At 44.3% G+C, this 25443-nt stretch overlaps 1 protein-coding gene across 8 annotated transcripts; it reads right to left on the bottom strand.

Moving 5' to 3' along the window:
• Positions 1 to 606: 606 nt before the first annotated feature.
• Positions 607 to 24879, bottom strand: LOC121072799 (prosaposin). 8 transcript variants are annotated; one of them, XM_040562813.1, is made up of 16 exons: positions 24723 to 24877; positions 15012 to 15145; positions 13891 to 13965; positions 11914 to 12039; positions 11463 to 11657; positions 10666 to 10809; positions 10082 to 10138; positions 8959 to 8967; positions 7771 to 7839; positions 7181 to 7294; positions 6142 to 6237; positions 5740 to 5926; positions 5430 to 5581; positions 3969 to 4049; positions 3337 to 3444; positions 607 to 2746 (listed from the first exon to the last, which is right to left on the bottom strand). In XM_040562813.1, the coding sequence occupies exons 1-16, from the start codon at positions 24763 to 24765 to the stop codon at positions 2711 to 2713; spliced, it is 1626 nt and encodes a 541-aa protein (XP_040418747.1). In that variant the 5' UTR covers positions 24766 to 24877; the 3' UTR covers positions 607 to 2710. The 8 variants fall into 8 exon arrangements, with proteins under 8 accessions (XP_040418747.1, XP_040418750.1, XP_040418745.1 ...); XM_040562816.1 differs by lacking the exons at positions 7771 to 7839; positions 8959 to 8967; positions 24723 to 24877 and adding exons at positions 17875 to 17983; positions 18383 to 18464; positions 18550 to 18831; XM_040562811.1 differs by lacking the exon at positions 24723 to 24877 and adding an exon at positions 17875 to 17959.
• Between the last annotated feature and the right edge of the window lie 564 nt (positions 24880 to 25443).

The following is a 25443-nucleotide window of genomic DNA, read 5'->3' as shown; positions in this document are numbered from 1 at the left end:
CAGGCAAAGCATAGGAAAATTCCTGTACCAGGCTGGACAATGAACAGAGCATCATCCTTCCCCCTTAAAAAAAAGTCAAGACAAGGTAAGTTTAGGACAAGTGAGTCAATGTTGAATTTTAATCAATGGTAGATTTAGCACTGGTGTATTTAAGCAAGCTACTTGGCCACCTCTAAAGCATTTGAAAGGAACATATAGCAGACTGGATTAAAATGAAACAAGGAATGAAGACACAGGAAAGCCACACAAATGATAGCAGGCTTCAGTGCTGACTCGTAAACAGCTCTAGCAAGAACTCCCTCCAGCCTGCGCCGAGGAATTTCAACACCATGCTGTTGCCTCACAGCAGGCATTGCGCTCATCCAGGGAAGAGACCAGCAGTGGCAATCCCTGGCAAGCCTGCAGCTGCACTCAGTATTTAAAAAAAAAGGGCTTGACAGGACATGTGTGTTGCAATGGTAACCTGAATCCTGTCATTCTGCCTCAGATTCTCTGCTGGAAAAGCTTCAGGTGACATTTTGGGCCATGCCCTCTTCTGTGGCAAAGAGACACTGACAAGATCAAGATCCTTCAGCAGCTAGTACACACCAAGGCAAGAAACACACACCGGTTTACAGAAGTTTTTATTGTTCATTAAAGAAGCTTTTGTGCAAAAATCAAGACAATGTTCTTTAGAAAGCAACTGCACGTCCCCCCACACATGTAACTCAAGCAGGTCAGGTGCCCCATTCCACAGGAAGTGAGAAAACTGAAGAGAACCCCAGCAGGAGCACAGGACTTCCCCCAGCTCACCCTGCCCTAGAGGCTGCATGAATCAACCAACCATTCACTGCTAAAAAACACACAAGAATTAAAACCTTGCCAGCCTGTAAGAGCAAGTGCTGACCCACTCCCACCCCCCAAAAACTCACACAGAAGAGCGCCATCCCCTTTTAAAAAATCCTGTGCTACATGCTGTGGTGTGACACAAGCTGTACCTCTAGGGCAGTGATGCTGAAGAGAGCCCATCGCCTACCTGGCTTACCTACCCCTGCTGGGATACACTGCTGGAACCACTGCAAAAGCCTGCCAATACAGAAAGCTGCAGATATTTTACATCTTTAGAGGAAATTCATTTATTTTTTTGAAGCAGTGAGCACTTCAGAGTTCTGTACACATACAAACAGGAAAGACAAATCAGTATTGGTATCTGCCGACACTGCCCAGACATTCAGTATATACAAGTAGTAATAAAAAGCTGCAGTTGAGTGGTTTTCCACTGAACTCCATGAAAATTAGTTTGCTTGTTCCTGAAGCACTGTTACTGGAGCTCCCGCCTCACCCAAGTGACCACACAGAGAGGAGCAGTTGCTGGCACCTTTCTGTAAAGGACTGGAATTTTCAAAGCTCCACCTCAGCCCAGCTTCTCCTCCCCAAAGGTCTCTCCAGAGCTACTTTGGTGCCTTTTAGGGCATTAACTTGCTCAAAATTTTGCACTCAATGCCAGTAAGGCGCTGTGAGGTCTGTCTCAAGCAACATGATTCTCATCCTCAAGCCTCATGACCTCATGGGCCTGACTTGTTTCCAGGGTAGCAGCCTGCCTTGGAAGTCTCCTGTTCAAAATTTTGGCCACTTCAGTGGGATACTTTCTTACTGCACCACTGCAAAAGGCAGCTTGCCAGGTATGTCAAATACCTACCACAGTATTCTTACTCTCTGCCATCTCCACTCACTACTTAGATACATTTCCCAACAGAAATGGAAACTCCAGGGGAAAAAATTTATACTTACAGCTACTCAGAAGGATGAATGCCAGTGAGACTGGGTGGCAGCAATGGGAACTGCCTGCAAGCCTCACAGCACCTCCAAGCTTTAGGTGACTGAAATATGCTGTGAGAGAAAACCAAAAGCAAGGAATGAAACAGCTGCAAGACTAAGCAGAATTGAGCAACTAGGGCAAGGAAAAAAGGGAGCCATTCCTTAAGGATGTCGCAGCATGCTTCAAAAGACTGAAATCCCACTGTTCAGGGCTCAACAATAAAACACCCACGTTGAGACTGAGCAGGCAAAGGAAATAAAGACATGATCTAATATCAAGGGAGGGTTTCCTTGCCTATGATAACACCACAAGCTGTAAGCACAGTCACTCAAGTGCAAATGCATCTTTTTACATACCAGTTACTTTGAAAGTTAGCTGGGCACACAAAGGCCCCCTTCCCTGCATTTATAAAGCTTTGAAAATTCCAGCCGAAGGGATTCCAGGATTCAACATTATCCCTTAGAGTTCCCCTACAGTCAAACAGAAAAATTAATATTCCAGCCAGATGTTAAAAACACAAAGCATGTAGTCTTCCCACTGCTGACTACAGAAAGACATTTGAAAGTTTAGTCACTATCTTGTTCTTCTGTAATTTAAAAGATAGTAGTCTCATTTCATCTTCTCTGCCATTCTTCCCAGCACCTAAAAAACACTTCAGCCTACCAATTAAAATCTACAACACTATTTTTAGGAGCATAATGAGTTAAACTGTACAATCAAAAGTATCTTTGTTAAGTCAACAATGAAGATCTGATCCTTCAACAGCAGCACTGCTACAGAAGTTACAATAAAGGAACTTGAAGGTCAAATTGTTAATGAGGCAGAGAGGAGGGACATTTGAGATACAGCTCTCCAGCCTCGGCCCACACTTTTAAGAGCCATGGCAAACTTTCAGAACTGGAAATACTTCTTCTAGTTCCATACATGACGTTTGCAGTGATCAACAGCCTACAGGGAAAGAAATAGCATACGTGAGTGGAAAAAAGCCTGTTAGCAAACAAGTGGCCACATATATACAATTAACACCTTACTCTGAGCTAAGGTCTTGGGATCAAATCTGTTTTTCTTTAAATAAGTGATTCCATAGAGGACTACAGCAAATAATATTTTTGTCCCCACCCAGAAGCTTCAGGAAAGAATGTTGATGATTCTTGGCCAGTAAAAGGCCTGGCAGAGAAAGCATTAGCCCACAGCAATACTGAAATTTCTAGAGCCTGATCAGAGGTCATGACATGGTCTGTTGGCTCTTGGGTCACACGCTAAATACAAAGCTCAGGCTGCACCTTACTATAGATTCTGAAATGCTGAAATGCCTGCAGAGAAAAAGGAGGAAAGGGGTGAGGAATCAGTCTGCTTGAGAAAGCTAAGAGCTATGGAATAACCTCTAATCAGACTCACCCACCTCTAGCTAGTACCCACTTGCTTTTTGAAACTGAAATTCATCCACTTAAGAGCGTACTAAAGAAGCCAGAAAATTAGTTTTTAAGGAGGTACCAAAGACCAACAGGAAACTCAAGGCAGAATCCTGCCATACGTACGTTGCACTGAGCAGCAGTCTCCATGTTCTTACACCAGTAACCAGGACCCCAGACGCAAGCATCATCCCCCAGGAGGGGCTGTTTAGCTGATCCACAGACTCCTAGTTTCTGTGAAAAGAACAGCAGCACAGTCAGTACCTCTCCATTTGCACCAAAAGACCTTGACTGCAGCCCCACACCTGAGCTTCCAACTGAACAAGTGCAGGAGCTGAGGTAGCTTCAGGAGCTCCCACAGCACCGTGCTCCACTGGCAGCTGCAGTAAATCTGCAGCAAATCTGACACAAGGAAGAATTAAGTTATCACTACTACTTCACATCAGGCCTTGAGAAACAGCTTCTAGAAAGGGACTTCCTCTCGCCACATTCAGGACACACTATGCTTGTTGCTGAACCTCAGCAGCGGATAACCCCGGCAGCTCCTTCCTTCTGTCCTTCCTTGCACAAGGCTGGCAGTCAAACAGCTGTCCATTCATTACGCCCAAGGCCTTGCACAAGTGAGTTTGCTCCAAGCATTCAGCGTGCTAATCTTTATTCCAGCAGAGTTTCTGCATGCTAGGCACTGAAAGGCGCACAGAAGAGCGGACAGGACTGTATCAGAGCCCACCCTGAATAGAACTAAATGCCATACTCACAGTGCAAACAAAAGTGGGATCCATCATCTCTGCCAGGAGTTGCACAACCACGGGTTCATACTGTTCCACAAACTGAACACACTGTAACAAAACACAGGTTGAGATTCTTTTGTCAAAAGAGATTTACTTGTTAAAGCCCTGAAAAGATTAGAGGAAGATACACTCTTTAGCAGGCAGGCCCAAGCACCCCAATAATTCACACCAAACCAATAAACCAGAGACTTGAGCTCTGCAGAGGAAAAAGGATTCAGCAGCACATTAACTACAAAACTAGATCATTTTTAGCTGGCTCATACCTGTCTGCAGACACAACTGAGTACGCACAAGGCTACGATTAGAAAGCTGTCAAAAGGAAGAGAACCAAAGCAGGACAGGCTTTGATTTGCAATGTTTAGCCTCTGATAGCAGAGATCACTGCGATTTCAGGAGGAAAGCACACTCAAGTTGGAGACAAACATCCTAAACAGGCTGGCAGCAATGCACTCAATGCCTCTTAAGCATCTTTAGCCCAAGCAGCTAGCATTTACTGCAGCAGCACAAGTGCTTCCCATCATCAACAGCCAGCCCTCTAGTGGAGAGGCCATCTCTGAAGCACAGAGGTGTTGGCACTCTCAGCAGAGACTAATGGCACTGATTAATAAGTCAACCACAGCTATTACACAGCTGCACAGCAGTTAGCAGGAATAGCTGTTTCACAGCTACTTTAAGCCTGTGTATTATATGCCTGCTAAACTTATAAGCAGTCACCACTGCTGAGCTGACACTCAGCAGCCACCTAATAAGATTTTCAGGTAAATCTTGATAGCAATGGCCTAACAGGTGTTGCCTTTTGCTATCTCACTGGAATTATGCCAGCCTACTTCTAATTACTTTGTTAATCCCCTGAACAAGATCAGTGAGGTGCGGAGAGGAAAAAAAACAACCTTCAGCTGTTCCTACCCACTGTTCTCACAGGATTTCCAGGCAGACCTTTACTGACTGCAAATTAGCACAACAATCCAGCCAGTCAACCCTTTGAGTAGACAGAGGCTTTCAAGGGCCTGCCAACCACCAAGGATAGGGAATGGGAAAATCTAGTGGAAAAATCTAGTCCCTCCACACCCCCAAACGCCTTCCAACCTCTGCAGAGGGAAAGATTCCTCCAACTGACATGTTATACTGACTGTTCTCATAAAAACCACCATGAGACTACCCTCTAGCTTTTCCAAACACTCTGCAAGATGTTTCATCCTTCTGTTCATCTTTGACTGCCTTGTTCCAAGTGGAAGGCAGGCTGCCATGCAGCCAGGACTGCTGCAGATCAAGTCTGCTCTCCCGCACCCCCCACCCAACTCTTTTTTTTTTTTAACTCCCTTTCTCTACTGCACACATGAGGTTGCTATGCTTTTGTGCTAACTAGTGAAGAGTACCAGACCATCAGCAAGACCACTGCTTTTTAGCCTGCTACACAAGATGCTTTACCTGATCACTGACAGACTCTGGCAGGAAGTGACAGACTTTTTCCAGTAAAGCCTCAATCTCAGCTGTTGTGGCATTCTTCTCAAGCTCTTTGTCTGCATAAGCAACTATCATCTTGCAGATGTCACAGAAGCCACCTGCAGGTTTCACCAAAACTGACAAGACAAAAAAAACCCATCAACACTTTGGTAGTTCCCCCAAATAGAAGAAAGGAGGCAGCATCACACCAAGGATAGAAGCATGTGTCCTCACAGAGGATATAACCACAGGTGAACTGCTCATTTAGCAACAGTACTAATTCCTCATTACCAACCTGGCTGCTGTGGAGGCTTGTTGGCTGCACAGCACTTCAGCATCACACACACAGCTTCGGGATTTGTTGCTTCCAAGAGCATGTCAATCAAAGCCTGGCCATAGACTTCTATGAAGTCCTTACACTGGTCTTTGACACTTGCTGGGAACAGGTAGCAGATGACCTCCATTTCATGCACGATTTCCTCCTGGAGTACAAGGAAGGATTAGTAGCAAACAAACAGAAATCTGACTCAATTCAAAAGTAAGTTTTTTGCTTACTCTGTCCTAAGAAAGAGGAAGCTCTTGCTCTTGTGAAAGTGAATAACAGAATTAACTTTCCTTCCCTCTTCTAAAGCAGCAATAAGTCAGCCCCATTTTAGCCAAAGCCTTGGTAAAGGTACCATTTTTGTCACTTACACACCTCTGTCTTGTTGCTCTCCAACAGGCCAGTCACTTCTTTCACCATAGTCTCACAGATTTCACACAAAGAAAAGGTCTTCTCTTGAACCGAGGCTTTCTGCATACACAAACATTTATACAAAACAATAAATCAACAGATGAACGGGTTTGACAGAGAATTCATAGAAGATCAGTCTAACAGCATTCACATTCAGGTCCAGCGCATTAACTTATTTACCTGGCTAGCCAGTTTGAGCTGGATTTAAAAGGTCTTGCAGAACCCAAAACCTCAAAGGTCTTAGTAAAATGCCTTTCTGAAAAGTAATTTTGTATGATTATTTAAGACCACAGTCCTCAGGTTGTGTAAGGCAGGGAGCTGAATCTAGTAAATACAGAAATAAGCACTGCCACAGTGGCTGGAGTCAAGGGAAATATGAAGTGTTCTTTAAAATACACTGAGAACTAAATTTGTTAGAACTGAAAGCATCCTCCTGTTTGGAAAAAAAAGTCAAACTCAAGGACTTGAAGTGAATTGTTTGAACTCTGTTCAGAGGATAACTGTCTGCAAGAGACTTTCCTTTTGAAAAAAAAGCTGAGCCCACTTTCTCAACCCAAGGGCTGTGGGAAGCTAAGGTGCTTCTCCAAACTGAGCTTCAGTGTTTTGACTCTGATCAGAATCATCTGTGCATGGGTAACACTGTCACAATTTAAAAGTGTTCAAGGGATAACTACCCATGCAAAGCAAAAATAAAATTCAACTATTTGCCCTCTAGTGTTTGTCAATTAGGAGGGCTACTATACAGTTATAGAACAAGAGTTCCTGCTTTAATTCTGAAGTCTTACCTTACAGCTTCATGTTAGCAAAAGCTCCACTATTCTAACAAGTCAGTCAGCTGTCTCCTACTTTACAGATCTACCTCAAAAACTAGAGGCAAGGATTTCATACGCGGGAAGACTTGGAGCATTCTATGCATACAAGCTTTTATTTTTCTGTTCCATCCAGTTCATTACAGTAAAGCAAACAGGACAGCAAAGCTATTGAGAACAAAAAGCTATCTTACCTCCACAGTTTCCATTTTCACTTCATGAACCACCTGAGCTGGCACCAGAGTCTGAAGGGGAACAGATTTCACAGAAGGGCAGAATCCAACCATGGCACAGATGTCCTTTGGTTGCTGGAAAGAGAGGTATAACATATATTTAAGAAAGGTATAAAAGATATTGCCCTTTTTAGGAAGCTTGTGGGAATGCAAAGAGAACAGGGGCCAAAGCTTTAAAAGGCTCCAACACAACTAGAGTTTCAAGACTACTTCTACTTCAAGTACTGCCAAAGCATTTGATATGGTTATAGACAGGACAACTACCAAATCAAACTTAGCAGCTCCTTTAAAAGAGGAAGAGGTTAGGCCACATCCATTTAAAAACCCATTTTCCAGGAGCTAATACACTATGCAAGCCCTTCAAAGGAGTTGACTTAAGAGCTACCAACACCAAAACAGACCACCACCATCCCATTAGACCTGCATCCATAAGCTGCTCCCCTGAAAGCTCCAAGTTATTACAGAAGAGGCTAATTATCCTGACTCCAGAGTTCACCCAAGAACTGAAAGAAATGCCTAGGAGAAAGGACTCTTTCTCATCCACAAACTACCTTCTTTAAAGCATCCAGTAACACCACACTTTGCAAACAGAAACAGATTCCTGCATTACTGAACACAGCCTATAAGAAACAAAAGTTAACCATGTTAAAGCCTAACCCCTTTTTTTTTTTAAAGTATTTGCAATATACTATACGAATTTCTAGTGTTCTTCTCACCACCAGAGCAAAAACAGAAACAAAGCCTTTCAAAAGGCCAAGTCTTTTGAGAAAGTCTTAAAAACTGACATTACTAAATGCAAAAATAGATGCTCAACATTAGGCAGACAATCTACTCTAAGGAGGCCACGCTACCTAGACAGTGAGAAGGACTGTACAGAATAATATACTAAATTTGAGTTGTCATCATCCATCTGCCTCCCCCCAACCCCTAAGTCTATTTAAGCTATAAAAGTTACCTTTGGTCCTCCAGGTAATTAGAAAATCACACCCCACCCTGTTACCAGGGCATCGAGCTTCTCATAGCAGAGGCTTATGCAACAGCTTATATGCATCACGCCATATCCTCATGCACAGGCAAAAGCAGTATCTCCAACTAACAGTGCTGCTTCAGATCACATCAGGCAGTACCTTTAAGTCAAGCCCTTTGGTTCATGCATTGTAGTAAGCATTTCCCAATAGTAATGTTAAAGCAACACCCACATACACACAACAGGTTCTCCCTCAGAGAGATGACAGACACAAGGTCTCCCAGGACTGGTTAAATCAGAAGCCCAAACAGCTCTAGGAAGCAGGAACCTAAAGGCCTCCTGCACCTTCTTTTTCAATTCTGAGCATCCCCTACAACCAATCCACTACAAATTTAAAGATTAACCAAGAAAGGACCCAGAGACAGCTTCACTGAAGCCCTTTAGAGCCCAAATATTAAACCAGAAGCTGAAAGGAGCCTCTGGCTTGCTCTCCCCACATCTATCTGGTATGAAAATGAGCAGATCTGCTGCTCCACCAGTTGAAATCTTGGTATCACGGGCTGGTAGCCAGAGCTGCAAGTAAGACTGATCCACTGGAGGAAATCTACTGCCTTTCCCTGTTTTAATCACATAAATATCCCTTGTATCTGTCAAAACTGAGTACAATCACACCATGTACACAGCTAATAAAGCAAGAAGTGAACTACAAGCCCTTTAAGAGCAGTAAGTGAGCTACAAGCAGGCTATCACCACAGGCAAGTTGCTCACCTACCTGATCCTTCTGTTGACAAAGGAGATTGGAGACAGAGGAAGATAGGAGAAATTAAAGATAACAGTTAAGAAAAAAAGTCAAGCATTTGAACTGCATAAACTCTTTCCATGAAGACAGAGCATGACACTGGCCCCATCCCAAAAATACACCTAAACTTTAGCAGTGCTACAGCAACCCACATTTAATATTTAATTGCACAGTGCTAACCAGCATTATTTATTTGAAGCTATTCAAATGTCCTGGGCAAGACTATCTTCAGAGTCTGAAAACTCAGCCAGATGCAAGGTGTGGTCATATTTTGTTTTCAGGTGTCAGCAACAAACTACACTGCAATGCTTACAGTTAAAAACTAGCTGTGGTTGGAATAAGGAGGAGTTGTTGTCCCGCCCCCCAACCGAAAGTGTAAAAACAAAAAAGGCCTCTGTGTTGCCAAATTCACATTCACAGCAACCATAGACTATTCATAAACTCATGCCATAACTTGCTGCATATTTGCACTGCATTCTCTAAAGAAAGGCCTGCCCTTTTAAGAAAAATAAATTTTTTGAGGTCTGGATAAAGAAAAATGCTATGGAGGTGGTCAGAGGTAAAATATATTGTTGCTGCAGAAGACCAGGATTGGTGCAGTACCACTCACTTTCTACAGCTCCTATCACAAGCCCAGAGAGCAGCAGATTTGGGACAGCACTTCCACAGTGAGGAGGTTTAGTCTTGCTTCAAATAGACACATTATCTCTAGCACTTACTTGAACGTATTTTGCAATACCGTGACAAAGACCAACTCCAACATGCTTACACAGTATTTGGGGGGAAAAAGTGGTATAAGTACAGGACTGAGAAAATATAAAAGAACATACATAAAACGTTTTCCTCTGTGTCTCAAAGCACTGGAGTGCCTTTTGCACTAGTGAAATAGTTGTGGAAGAAGAGGAAAGAGCTGAAGAAAACATTCAGGGACTTAGGTCACTACCCAATTAAATGCCAAATTAAGAGTGTTAACAACAAGACTCATTGCAGTAAAAGTCTGGGTAGAGCTTTTGCTCTGTTTCCTGCTTCCAAGTAAGTCAGGTACACAAAGCAGAAAAATGAAAAGAGAGCAAGTATTACAGTTTACTGATCTTACCATGTGCATCATCATCTGGATAGCCAAGTCAGAATATTCAGAGATATAGCTCTTGCACTGCAGGAAGTGAGAAAAGAAAGTCTTGCTGTAATTATCAAGCCACTTAAGCTGTAGAGGCAACCTAGAATTTCCTAGTACTTCTCAAAGTATTAATTTACATGCTCTACTTAATAACTATACTGTTGTCTTTTAGAGCTCGTCCCAAACATAAGATGACATTTCAGGTTACACAATCATTGCCCACATAGCTGTTTATCTAGCAAGTCCTTCTGTTCCTCTCAGGGAGAAACCACGCTGGTGTGACCCCATTACCCTGCCAGGTCACTTTTATGAAAAATGTTTTTAAGGGCTATCAGCAACTTCCTCCTTCAACCTCTTTTTCCCCTCCTCCCTACTCCTACCACCATTTGTTTGACCAGAAAGCTCATGATTTCAGTGTTGAGGTGTTGTTATACTGTGTAACATATCCTACATTACACATGCTCCTTTGTTTAATTAGAGATTATACAGAGAGGACTAAGGCACTGATGAATTATTTTATGTTTATACACAGAAATGGATTTTTAAGTAGAAAGATAGCTTACCATATCAGCCATTCCAGGTCCCAAACGGTCACATTCCTCCTTGGCATGAGCAACTAAAGACTTTACAAAAGATGAATTTGTCCTGACAGCTTCCTGAACATCAGTAACCAGCTGAATGCAGTCTTGGCACACATCCCCATTTCCCTGGGCAAAGAGTAAAAAGTTTAAATTGACACATCAAATAGCTAATTTTAGAAGCTTCAATTACTAAGTTTTAAAGCTATTTTAAACTATATGCAAACCTAAATGTTATAGAGTACTTACTACGAAAAGACAAGCTGCTGTTGGTATGTGCAACAGCCACTAGGTGGAGATTAGTACCTACCTACCCAGCTGCAAAACCCAAGATAACTGTTAAGATACCCAATCAAAATCTCTTGGATTTGTTTACAGAGCACAGGGGGAAGGCTTCCAAATCTGGCACAGCTCTCCACCCACAGCAGCTTGTTCTCCACCCACCCGTTAACTCCCATATCTCAGCTCAGCCTCTACTCCCAAGTTCATAGTCTCATCTACTCCCCTTTGTCAATTACTTGTTTCTGAGCTAGTCACCTCTGGACTCAGAGACAAACACTTCCTCTGAAGTGCACAGTCAGGAGATTAATCAGAAAGTAGGAGAATTCTTTTTTTCTTTGAATGCTGGTGCCAAACTGGTGCCAAAGTTGCTCTTGGAAGAAACTGTTTCCAGCAAGACCTGCTTGACAGTCCTGGATGGGAACAGCCCAGCACAAGGCTTAGCTTTACAGGTTGATCCAAAGCAACACATGCAGTCCACATGAATGCCACTGCATTCTTACCTTAGACTTCTGCTTGGGCTTGTCCTGAGGGTAAAGGAGGAGAGGCACATTAGCCATAAGCGGGGATGCTAGCTCAGAGAAGTCCAGCTCTGGTATCTTATTGGTCTGGAGTTGTTTCTGAAGTTTCATTGCTGCAAGGTGCTTCTGAAGGGACTGGCACAGTGAGAGGGCGCTGCATACAACTTCAGGTTTATCCTGAGGGAGATAAGATATATAAATAAAAAGCTCTAGACTGATGGCACTGTTATATGACAGTAGAGAATCAGTCAGCTGAAACATTACAGCAAGGGAAAGTGTTTCAGAGTAAGGAAGCAATCTTCAAATTTAAAGAACAACAACAAAAGTTGACTCATACAGAAACAAAGATCACATGCACCATCTTACATAGAACAAAAATTCAAGAACCAGCAAGAGCACAATTTTCAATTCAGTTAACAACTCATTTACTTACAAACTCTTCTTTGACCATATCCATGATAACCGGTAGGTAGGAATCCACAATTTCTTTGCACTCAGAGGCCAGGCCTTGATCAGGAAGAAACTCGCATGTCTTTTCCAAGTAAGAGCGGATCTCATCCTAACAGGACATAAGGCAGGCCATATATCAAAAGCTCTTTCCAAATGCATGATGTAAAGCCTAAAAAGGCCCTTGGACTCCGGTAGGTACAGACAGCCAGCAAGCAAAACTAAATGAGGTTTTCACACAATATCCTGAGTCAGAACAGACCCACAGAGATCAAGTCAACTCCTGGCTCCATGCAGAACCACCCAAAACCAAACCCTGTATCTGAAAGCAGTGTCCAAACACTTCAACTCCAGCAGCTCAGTGCTGTGACAACTGCCCTGGGGAGCCTGTCCCAGTGCCCGACCACCCTCTGGGTGCAGAACCTTTCCCTAGCACCCAGCCTGACCCTCCCCTGTCCCAGCTCCATGCCGTTCCCTCGGGTCCTGTCGCCGTCCCCAGAGAGCAGAGCTCAGCGCCTGCCCCTCCGCTCCCCCCGTGGGGGAGCTGCAGGCCGCCATGAGGCCTCGCCTCAGCCTGCTCTGCTCATGGCTGAACAGACCAGGGTACCTCAGCTGCTCCTCACACACCTTGCCCTCTGGGCCCTTCACCACCTTTGTAGCCCTCCTTTGGACACTCTAAAGCTTTACTGAAATTCAAAAAGATTACATCAACTGGCTTCCCTTGGCCAACTAGGTGGGTGACCCTACCATTAAAGGAAATCAAGTTTAAGCAGGACCTTCCCCTCAGTGAACCCATGTTGGCTGTGACCAATGACCACACTGTCCTTCAGATGTTTTTTGATAACTCCCAGAATAAATTTTCTCCATAACTTTACCAGGCACTGAATTGAAACTGACAGGCCTGTAATTACCAGGGTCTTCTTTCTTCCTTTCTTAAAAATTGGAATGATGTTTGCCAGCTTCCAGTCAACTGGGACCTCTCCAGATTCCCAAGACCATTGAAAAATAACAGGTCCTGCAATGCCGCTCTGAGTACACTGGGACAAATCCTATAGACTTATATGCATCCAGATGGAGCAGCAAATCCCGCACAAGGTCGGGGTTGGGTGTGAGTTTATCATTCCTGCAACCACAGTCCTCCAACTCAGGCTCTGGGACCCCAGGTTCCCTATCACTGATGTCAACAACAGAAGCGAGGAAGGCATTAAACATCTCCGCTTTGTCTATGTCTCAGTTTGTGAGGTGGCCATCCTCATCAAGTAATGGACATGTGTTTTCTCTGGCCCTCCTTTTGCTGTTAACATTTAAAAAAAGTGTCCCTCACAGTACTGTCTGGCTTCAACTCTAATTGACCTTTGGTCACACAAATTTTCTCCTTAAAAAGGTGAACAGCATGATCACTATGACCAAGACAGAAGTTTTGCATTACAGCTTTATTTTCCCCAGTCCTGGACCTTCAGTGAGACCCCCAAAGTGAAAAATTTGAAATACTTCTGCAAGGCCTGCACAACAGTCTTATCCCCACAGACCATCTACATTTAAGAGGAAATGAAATTATGGGCTGGTGGAAAAGTGATCTGTTCACACAAAGTACTCTGGGTTCATGAAAGAAAATGAAGTCACGTAACCAAAATAAAGCCCACTTTACCTGCTGTAATCATCAACTTCTACACACTGCACTATCCCACCCTCAAGATTAATGGTCCACTAGCACAAGAACAATCATATTTAGTATCTACAGACAATCAGGGACATGTTAGAGAGGGCAAGGCTTGAGAACGTGCTCATCTCTATATCCGAAGAGGCTGCATTTCAAAGCCCTATCCTATGTAACCTAGCCCCTTTCAACATTTGCTGTTGAGATTGGGAAAATATCATGCAGACCCCTTCCAACCCCTCACCTCAAGACCTTATGACAAATCAACTAGTGCCTTGGGGCAAGAAGAAGGGGAGCTATACTTACCTCTGTGCCATTGTCCTTCAAAACCTTGCCGACCACTGTTACAAGTTCCTTACACAAGTCACAGGGGACGCTGTTCTAGGGAGAGAAGCAGTGTTACTTGGAAGCAGAATTAAGTGCTTATAAATGCAGTGTGCAAGGAATAATGTGAAGAACAAGCATTACATTCAGAATTTAAAGAAAAAATATTGACTGAAACAAGGGGGGGCATTTTAAAATAGTGAAGCTATTCCAAGCACGTTCCACTCCAGTTTCTTCAGTAAATCAACTTGATATGAAGAAGCAGGTATGCTATCACCCGCTTATTTCACCTAGTCCCACCACCCTTGAATTATAAAGTTTATTGCCCTGAGAAGCCCTCTCCTGAACCTGTTTTTACTTTACTCTCTCAAGAGTCTAAATTTCCAAAATGCACTAGAAGCACAGGAACCTTTCAGACTGCTTCACTCATTTTAATTACTCTGCCCTTCTAACATTCCCCTTTTCCCCTACTTTTCCACAAGTTGAAACATGTCAGGGCACATATACATGCAAGGTGGGTTGAATGCAACCATGCATAAAATGCCTTTTTCCCCAAGAAAGTTGGGAAACAGCACCATAAGGGGTACAGCTATATCTATAAAGCAGCACTCACTTCAGCAGAATTTGAAAAGCCATGCTAAACTTGGCAATTGTATCACTATGTACCGACAGAGCTTTCATAATTTAGCACATACTGTATCCTTTGTAGAACATTAACTTGTAAGAAAGGCCTAAAAATAAAAGTGCTGTGTTTCTTTATTTTTAAATAAACCTATGAGTTTGACATGGCTCAGAGTAAGAAAGGGCTCTATGAATTAGAAATATTCTTAATACAGAGGAATGAGTCTGAAATTCCCTAGCTCTGTTCCACATACTGCTCAGCAATTGTGCAATAGGTCACACGAGAAGTCAGCAGACAAGTTGTGCAACGCAACGAAATGGAAAGCAACCCTTATCTGCCACCCAAATTAACTCCTGGCAACCAAGACTAGTCAGATGTAGCACTTAACTCCAATCAGCGACTTGAAAATCTTCATCGGCACATGGAAACCAGCCACCCAAGCTGTAAGTGGGAAGAAGACATCTCAGCAGTTGATACTTACTACAGTAGGCTTGTTCCAGACGTTCTGCTGGCAGTGTTTCACTGCTCCACATTGTGATGCTGTCCGAAGGCTCTGACACCAGACCTCCGGACCCTTTGCACAGTCCTTCTGCCACACAACAGGGTTGGCCACAGCTGCCAAAGAAAGAATTGTTCTTTCAGTTGCACCTTGGAATGATTTGCACTTCAAAGCAAGCAGGTTAATGCCATACCATGTAATTACAGACTTTCCATTAGGCCACTTCAGTTTACTAACACTTTTAAGCAGATTTCAATCCAGCAATTTTTATCCTGAGAGGTAAGGATGAGTCTCAAATACCGACAGCACAGCCAAACAACTCCAGAAAACCAAAGCAGCTGATCTTCCTCACCACCTCAGCAGCCCATTCCTCTACCATCATCACCTTTCATAAAGCAAACAAAAACCCCAATGTTTTCCTCATCACACAACTACTAGACAACTTGAAACAGAAAAACCACTCGTTGCAGAAAGCCACACCTGAGACTGCATGCTGCAGCCCCTGCTCTCCTGTCCTTACAGCAACTTCCAACTCCAAACCAGCAGCCGCATCTAGCCTGTAATTGCAGTCTGCATTCCTTCTCCTAGGTGATCACTCTCTTCTCCTGGAGCAACAGAGCTGCGAAACTCATTTGATTAGAAGCCATGACAATGCACACATTTGCATGGAAGACTTAAGAGCCAGGTGAAGGCTGAAACACTGCTCACAAAGTTTCAAGAAAGTCAAAGCCAAAAAGGGACAACACAAGACATTCTATCAAGTAGTTTTTAATCCAATTAAACCCATTTAGATTTTATTTCTTCTTGGTCAGTTCAGCTGTGTACAAAAAACTGTGTGCAGAAAAAAATGAGGACAAGCCCTTGCCTGGACACTACCTCCACCCCACATGGAGCTGTCAGGTAACCTACAAAGTTTTGAAGTTAAATACAGAAAGCCACTTACAGGGAGCCTCCCTAAAGATGTGTAAAAGCTCTGTACTGTTAGTAAGCAATGGGACAAGTCAACAAAGCTCACCTTCTGGCTAATTTCAAGCCTTTTTATTTGTTTATTGTGCTGGCCTGCAAACGCCACAGGACCAGATGCTCAGCTTCATCCAGTTTTCTAAATCCATCCTACCTGTGGGTAGGCTCAATTTCTTCAGCAGTCAGCCTCTCTCAGGTTGCACTAACCAAGGAAGAAACAACTCCTAAAATCCTACAGCAGGCAGGCTCCAGTGAAACTTGCTACAGTCTAATCCTACAGCACACTGCTGTCAAAGTTTAAAAATAAAAGCCTGTTCAAACCTATTAGCTGTATAGGTGTTTTTCCACAGCCATTATTTTCACATCAACACTATTTACACATCACAAAATGCTGTAAAATTACATTGTCAACCAAGAAGCAGAAATTAAACTGTTTGATTGCTACGAAGCTTCTAGTGAGGTTATAACAGATGAATAATCACTTTTCTATTTCTCACATCTCGACTACGTAATTAGAGGATCAACTTAACAGCTGAATTACCAGCACATCTGCTAGGTACACAGCCAGTACACATCAAGTAGAGCCAGATAAACAGTGCTTTATAGGTGACAGTCTGTAGCCTTTCAGCTGTTGATTTCTAAAGCCTGTTTACACTGGATTTCACAGAGGAATGACCCATTTATTTTAAGAAAAACGTGCTTGGAATACTTAAGCTTCCACACAAGAGCAAGAAGTTTGTCACGCTCTCTCCCAGGAAAAAGCATGGAAAAATGAACATTTTTCAGCAAAGCAGCACATTAAGACTGTAGGAATAAAACTTCTGAACTTGTAAGCATGCACAGTTAGCGTAATATTTACAGATGGCCTGTTCTAATGTGCAACACTATTATCTGGAAGCACCAACAAGAGCAAAGTTTTAAAGTCAGCCTGGTCAGGCAGCTAGCTGTTAGCTCCTGGCAGGATGACAACAAGCAAGTAGCCACTTGGTTGAGGAAGGAGTTATTCTTCCCTTTCAGATACTGGCAGCAAACAGGGTAGGAAGTTCTGCAAGGTAGAGTTAAGTCTGGCTAAAGTCAAGCAAGACCTCGACTTTAAACAGGGGAATTAAGGGCTTCTAACTATTTAGAAGTAAAGCTTTTAACCTATGCCTTCAGTTCTGTGCATCAAAAGAAAATCCCTCTCCCTCCCATCTGCAACATGCAATAAAGCTACAAAACTAAACTACAAACAACAAGAGTTATGCCATGCAGTTTAAGCTCTCAACCTAATAGGTCATCTAAAACCCAAGCTGAGGAATTCACACAGTAACTTGCACTGGTTTGATCTAGCTCTTAATGAGCTTTCAGTTTTTGTTTGGATTTTTATTTCAACATGCCTGTCATTCTATGAACCTTAATATCCACACCAGTTTTGGCAGAACCTCCAGCAACTGGTCTTGTTCCTCCATCATCTCTGACCTGGTTATCACAACTACAGGACAGAATACTAGGCCACTGGGCACACAGCGCCCAGATTTGAGGACAATGGCACAAACGTTACCTGCAATCCTCAAGAGGAAATCGGAGCCACAAAAAAATCCCACACAACTCAGAAGAGCCTGAGACAAGTAAGAAGTATGAGAAGCATCAAGCAGTTTGTAAGCACTGAAAGTTACCGATACAATGCAAGAACCCCGAACACCTTCCTACTGGCATTATGTGAAGCCCTCACTCCTGCACACCACCACAGCAGGATGGGACACCAAGATATCTACAAGGCTTTCCCATCAAAAAAAGCCAAGAGACCCAGGAAACCTTAACTGGTTATTAGCACAAACTTTTACCTGCAGAGAACAGAAGTATCCTTTCAGCTACAAAGGACACTGGGGAAGTTTGTTTTTACCTTCTGAGAAGATAAATCTACATTTGATGCTTTCAGTATAGATCTTTCTTGTCAAATGGTGACAGCACATTTGTTTGGGCCACACATCACTGGCACATTTTAGAAGCAGCTACAGAACAAAGGCAACATCTGCTAAGTGAGGCATCTTTTCTTCCTTCTTCCACAGTGACTTTAAATATAAGTAGGCTTGTATTAGTTTGTATTATGTTGAATTGTATTACCCAATCCAATTTCTGGTATCAAAAGGATGCACCTTCACTGCATTATCCACCCCTCCCTTTCTGAATGTCCAGGGAAAAACAGAAACAAAACTAAAAACCTCTACATTAACTCAGCTTTTGCAGATTCAGAAAATAGCCTTAAGTCCTCTACCATCTCCACTACTTATTTCCTTTAGCTTGTTCTCCTCTTTCTTTTCAAGACAGCATTTTTCCTTGTCTATTAACTTATATTACAACCAAACTTCCAAGTGTTAAAACCTTGTGCTGGTTCACAACAGAACAGTTACCTTGCCTGCTCCCTAAAAACAACCTCTCCAGCAAGACGTGACACTTCAACGTGGTATTTCACATCCCCAGCACAGCAGCAGCCTGAAGAAAACAAAGCACTGTCAGTTACCTTGCACAACTCTTAATACTTGCTGGATAAACCCAATGGGATTACCTTCTTAGTTACCTCTGGCATCCTTTTATTTCATATATTGTTCTTTACCTATCTGAGGTCATCCATTTTTAAATAGGCTTCTCCTTTCTCTGTAGATTAGCTCTCAACAGTCACATCATGCCCTTCCAAACCTGCTCCCCTTCCAAGAAGTTCTCACAAGCCACTATTTTTAGAGAACCAAACAAGTTTATCTGTGAAGGCCACGGTGCTTCAGTACTCCTCCTCTTCTGTGGCTCAGCCCTTCTTGAACTGGTTTCTTCTGTTTTAGAAAGAACAGCCTTTGCTGCACAGAACTTCTCCTGAATTAAGCAGAGAGAAAATAGAGGAGGAAGGAAAAGGGGGAGGTGAAAATGCAATCCACACACCGAATTAAAGAGCTTTCAGATGTAAAAGACTTCAGCTTTCAGGCTTGTAGCCAAGCTGACAGCCCACAGGCACCCTGTGATCCTCACCTACTGGCAGCTTCTTGAAACCAACGATGAGACACTCAAACCCACTTTGACTTCTCCAATGCTTGTGTCTGTGAGACTACAGAAGCTGTCTCCTGGAACAAGCATTGCCTCAAAAACACAGCCAGACAACAATCAAACTCCCCAAAGTCAGAAAGGTAACAGCAGCAGAAGGAGCAACCTCTTCCCAGAGGCCCAGGTCAGTAACCTAACACTGCTGGAATATCACTGACAGAGTCCTGACAAGCAAGAGCTCCTGCACAGGGCCCTGCCAAGGAGTTCGTACAAAACTATTGCCTCTTCCCTTGCCACTAGGTACCACCTGGGAGGGCAGCACTAACACAGACATTGGTCAAGCGGGGGTGATGAACTACTCAGACTACATCTTTTCTACTTGAAGGGCTTACAGAACCACGCATATGGAAGTACGGTGAGCTTCTTCACTCCTCTTAAGCAAAAAGTAACCTAGAAGGAGGCTTACAATGGCTGCATGACCAGTCTGCGAGGGCAGCTGCTGGAAAAATGGTTAGGTAATTACCTCTTCTGGCAATAGCCTTCCCTTCCCTCAAGCATCTGTTAGACTTCTTCCACTTACAGCCAGCCCAACTTCTCCTCAAGATGGGCAGAAAAACATCTGAAGCAATCTCCTCCAAAGCTGTACTCAATTTACTAATGAGACTTTCGTGATCAAGCTTAATTAACACCTTACATAAGCTTCTATGAAGAGGGATTCTATATGGGCCAGACCAGAGTCCCTAAAGAGCAATAGGATAAACTGGGAAACTGTCACCCAGAACACAGAAATTCAGCTTGAAGACTCAAGTCTCCTCCAAACCTGACTGCTAGGAAAGCCTCAATGTAAGCAGCAGTTTCATGGACAAATTAACCTGTAATTGGTGAGAAAAGGAAAGAGCTGAGCTGTTGTTTATTTTAAAGCATTGCATTCAAACATGGAAGATAACTTGGGGTGCTATCAACTCTTATGCCTTTGTGACAATCCAATTTGTTCCAAATATATCAACGTCCATCAGGAGAGATGTTTTTTTCCAGGCTATCCCACTTGGCAGTGTTTAAAGAAAAGCCATTATCTCCCAGAAATGCCCAAACACCAAGTGAATGCATCCATCTCCTCCACTCTGCACTCAGTAACTAAGTTTTCCCCGGTCCTTTTCGGAATTGCACATGTAAAGCATCTTCAAGCTAAAGAAGTCAAGTGGGATCAACTTCTCTTCATCGAATCTTACAAAGTGTCAACAAGTCAAGGGGTGTCTACAACCTCAAGTTATTTGAAGGGCCCGGTACTCCACAGCCTCTCCGGTCAGTTAGTGAGTTTAAGGAACATTTCACAAGTTGTAACCAGCTCACACCACTAAGAACTCATGCCAAAGTCTACTGTGCTTTTGGATTAACAAGGCAGCAAACGACCGCAGCATTTGAAAGATTACAGGCAGTTTGTGGGGTAAACAGATGAAATCTGGCTAGACATTATCGGTTCTCCAGATGTCAGCTAAAATCAGAGCCTTCCTGTCCGATATCTGCTCATCAAGTATCAAGCTCAAAACATTCACAGAGTGTAATTCACAGGAAGCAGATTTTCATTTCAAGCCACAATTGGGCTCTTCGTTGCAGTGGGGAGCGCCCTCCTGTTCTGGCGTACTACCTTTGGTGTAAAGCATCACTCCTACCTCAGACACACCCTCGCTTCCCACAGCGGAAGATAGACACCGTAGGAGGAGCAGCTTCTGTACATAAAGCAATCACAACAAAATTAAAGATAACAGAACATGATGAGCCAAAGCAGTAAAATTAGCTCTACTGTCCCAATAAGTGGTCACAGTTCCTGTAAGGCTGTAAGAGAAGCACAATTTCTACGCTGATCAGAGTTTGCTACGAAGTTGCCAAGCAAGCAGCGACTTCTCCCTGAGATTTTCCTGCGACAGAAGCTGGAAGAGAGATCTGGATGTTCCAGAGCATCTGGCAGTCACCAGGGGAAAGCGGTCCCATAGAGGACGTTGGGATCTTTCCCCAGGAGACTACAGGAAGAATTATCCCTGCAGCAGAAGTTTTTCCCTGTAGAAACACACCTAAACTTTTTAACAAGCTTGTTTTCCATCTCAATTCCTGCTGGTTTGTTTTGGGGTTCTCTGGGGATAAATGGATGGATTTCATGTAAATGTCTGCAGAAACTCTATATTGAGCACTCCCCTTTCTCCAGGCAAGTAGATTCATCCCACCTGCTAATTACATTTAGAGTGCCACATCTGGATGAGGAGAGACCAAGTTCTTGGCCACAGGTTACACTGCAGTCCCAGCACAGCGCAGGTGAAGTCCAGAGACACACAAAGTCTTCAGAAAACAGAAGGGCAGTTCCAGACACCTCTGGGAAGAAAGAGTCTCTGGAGCAATGCTCTTTTCCCTGCTGCCATCAGAATGAATGAACGCCAGAGGCAGAGGACAAGAGGAAGCTCCCTTCAGGAAAGGAAGGACATTAGACCCCCGCAGCTGAGCAGAGAACATATGCCAGAGGGATGAAAAGGGACATTTCAAAGAGCAACTCTGGGAGGACAGCAGGTAGCTATGGGAGACCCTGGAAAGGCAAACTGTGGTGCATAAACTGAAAGAATAACCCAGGCAGGAGAACAGCAACAAAGCAACTGAGAGCAGGAACGAATGAAGTGTTGAACCCTAATCTATGCATACTAATAGCCTGCATCCACAGGCGAACATAGTCAAAGGATTTTAAACTTATTACTAAAAAAAATAAGCCTTGAGATCTCGTTGCAAGATTCAGTTACTCTGAATTCAAATCCCTCTAGATGCAGACTATTGCAGAAGCAGAGAACAAAGTTTAAAAACCAGAGTAAACAGTGCAAATATTTCTTCTCGAGAGGAGAAATATCAGTATCTGAAACTAAATATTGCTCTGCGACCCAACACACAGACAAGCATTACCCCAAAAATACACGCGCACACTTCAGAGACCAGAGAAGTACCCTGTTTAATTTGCAGTCTTAGCAGCAGCAGACAAGAATTGCTCCACCAGCAGCAGAGTCCAACCTCCCAGAGAGTCCCGCTGACATCACCATCACCTGATGGAGACATTTCCAGTTTTGCTGACAAGCTTTCGTCCCCTCTCTCCTTCCACCTTCTGCGCTATCTCAGCTTTTAGAGCTTTCCAGAACTGCTCCTTTGTGGTACAATGCAGAGCACAAACCAAGGCTGCAGGAAGATCGCACAAACTCCAGCATTTCTGCAGAAGCAACCGTGCATTTCACTCAGAGCAGCCGTGAATATGCAGAACAGCTTGTTCAGTTCCTCCAAGAACAATTCTTTCTATTTATGCCCCTTCCGCAAACAACGCAGAGATTGTCCAAGGACAGGTTTACACGCCAGTCACGTGGCTGTAGCAGCACTCTGTCACCAGTGTGTTATGTGATGGTGTATACCTCATACCCACAGCACTCCTCCAACAGGAAGACTTTTTAAGACACCTTTCTTCCACTGTCTGCCTAATTTCATCTCCAGCACAAGCACAGCCTGGCTGTTAGAAATCACTTTCCCTGCCAGAACAGGCCTGTAAACTACAGAGCACCAGTCTAGCTCAATTATCTGCCCTTACCACCTCCTCCAGGAAATTCAGATCAGGCAGACCAGCTCAGGTCTTCAATTCATCTGACTGTTTTCTTTTCCTCAATGTTCTGGCTGGCATTTGCTAGAGGAATTACCAATCTTGGGAGGAAGGAAAATTAAGTCTGCTATTATAGGAGGAATAAAATCCACATCCTCAAACTTTTCACTTTCAGCTTCCAGCTTAACTTTCATTGTACCAGGAGAAACAAGAAATATGCCTTACTCAAAAGATACCAACTTCTGTTAAAACTCTGCTCCCAGCCTTCCTTCTTTCCTGATGTCAAAGATCAGCAATAATCAAAAAGCATACTCCCAGTATCACAAGCTCTCTACAATCTGCTTTAATTCCTTTGTGTCTCCTTTAAAGGGAAGATGCACCGGAGCATTTGTAAGTAGGTCAACCAAAAACCCTCATGGCCTACCAGCCATGCTGTAAGCCAGCCAAGTAACTCCATTAGGATACAACAACAAGGGTAGCTAGATTTTGATGCAGCTAATTAGCTAACTTGTCACATGAAAGTGGTGTCCCAGGTTGTCACAGCCAAATCTCTAGAAAAATCTGCACGGCATTACTGTAGGTGAGTCAATTAGTAGTCATAACTGGACTCTGGTGAAAAGAGACAGGTGTTTATTTCTGTTAAAACAGTGACTTCCTAAAGAAAAACAGGACCAACAAGTCTTCTGCTATGCTCAGTTGCATACACATGCCCTTAACAAGCAGACCAGGTTAACTCTCATTGCTGAACTGGTTTCTCATTACAATTTCCCTAAATACACTAGTGGGAAACTTGGAAGAATGCTTCCAAGACAAATGCTTTTTGCTCTTAAAGCGCACGAAACTACAATTTTAGTGACTCAAAAACAGTCCCAAGGAAAGTGATGACCCACAGGAGACAATTTAGCACAGAGCCAACACAGAAATGATATTACCCCAGCAGGTAAACAAGCAGAGTGAAAGGCAGCATTTGCTTTGTTTCCAGCCGGAAAAGCCAGAGTTTCTCCACCGAACTGCCCACATACCGGTACAGCAGAAGCGCGCTTCCTGGAGTATAACAGTAGTGCACAATTCCGCAATATCTGCAGCCTGCCAGTTGGTTACACCTACGGCTTTCAAACAGCTACTGAGGCTTTTCTTTAGCCGACTGGTGAAATATGGCAGGTTTAACGAATAGACTGGATGTTTAAAACATTTTATTTAAAGGAAAATTCTCAAAATAGGAAGCCTAGGTGAATCAGTCCACTGCTGTATCATTGCACCTTTAATGTGGGGGTCTCTGTGCCACAGCCTGAAGGGATACACCCCTCTAGTCAGCCCAGGAATCATTTCTATAGCTGTCTAGCTTCCTCAAAACACAAAATGCAAACATTGCCCTTGCTAATCTCTAGCCCTAATGGTAAACACAGAATATTTCTTATTTCCCCACCACCACTTTCACATGGGCATCAACCAACAACAACGCAGTACAGAGACAAAGCGATGGGATTTTCCATCTGGAGCCGGAAACCCAAACAAAACAAGGCTGTTAAAAGCACATAACAGAAAGGGCTACCTCTTGGTGTCTCAAAGAGGATTAGCACTGAGCCGTCCCTGAAGTGGCAAAAATAAATGGGGCCTCTTGGCCAGCTGCTGGAAGCAGGACAGCTTCTAGCAAGCGCCCTTACAGAGCTCTAGGTCATGCAGGTGCCTTTCTCTAATCATCGCTAGGAGAAATATGAAATAACACGGTGGTGCTGTTAATGTAGAGCCCCCTGAGCCCAGCAGTGCTAAGGGGGCTCCCCACAGCCCCCTCCCCTGCCTGCTGCTCCCCCCGCCTCCATTTCCCCACCCCTGCTCCTACGAGGCCGCTTCTCCCCCGGGCCCAGCACCGTTAAACCCGGCAGCCGGGTCCGGCAGCTCCGTGACTACTAGAAAATAAAAAGAATAAACACCTTTATACCCCCCCTCACCCCCAACACGGCCGGAGGTCACCGCAAGGAGCCCGGGGGCTGCGGGAGGGAGGCGAGGGGAGGCCGGGCCGGGGGGATAGGGCGAGCCTGGGGGTGTTGGGAGGCCCGAGGGTGCTGAGGGGAGGCCCGGGGGTGCCGGGGTCCGCCCGTGCCGCTTACCGGCTGCCAGCAGCGCCAGCAGCCCCAGGAGCGGCGCCGCCATCGTCCCGCGCCCGTCTGCAATGCGGCGCCGCCGCCGCGCCGCGCCCTATTTATAGGCTGCGCCGCGCATGCGCGCCCGGCGCCCCGCCCCCGTGCGCGCCCCCGCTCCTGCGCGTGCGCGAGGGGAGGGTCGCGCCCGGCGCCCCCTCCCCTCCTTTCTCCCTCCTTCTTGCTGGAGCCGCGCATGCGTTGTGCGGCTCGGGGCTGAGAGGGGCGCGAAATGGCGGCCGCGGGGCTACGTCACGGCCCTAATAAACGTTCCCAGTAAACGTCCCCGTCTTAATAAACGTCCCTGTCCTAATAAACACCACGGCCCTAATAAACGTTAATTTTAATGACAATTATCAAAGTCTGAGCAGGCTTGATGCATCCCAGCCCCTTCCCCTGCACTGATGCAGCCCACTGAAAGAACAAATTGTAAAAATACAAAACGCAGAACGCTTTCCTGAACCTGTGCTGGGGGCTTCCCGTTGCGGGAGGAAGGGTCCCACTGAGCCCTGTTTACCTCCCAGGGACGTTCCCCAGTCTCACTTTGACTCACAGAGCTTCAATGCCTCACATCTGAAGCACTCACAATCTGCAAGGCTCAGCCTTCCTCTTTCAGTTCTTTTTTCTTCATTTCTTTCTGAAGATGATGCGAGCAGGAGCACTGTACAGTCTTATATGGCTCCTCCAAGAC

This window comes from Cygnus olor, chromosome 7, assembly GCF_009769625.2.
Source record: "Cygnus olor isolate bCygOlo1 chromosome 7, bCygOlo1.pri.v2, whole genome shotgun sequence".
In the NCBI taxonomy this organism is placed as follows: domain Eukaryota; kingdom Metazoa; phylum Chordata; class Aves; order Anseriformes; family Anatidae; genus Cygnus; species Cygnus olor.
The sequence above is the reverse complement of the archived record's forward strand: the minus strand, read 5'-3'. Positions and strand labels throughout refer to the sequence as shown.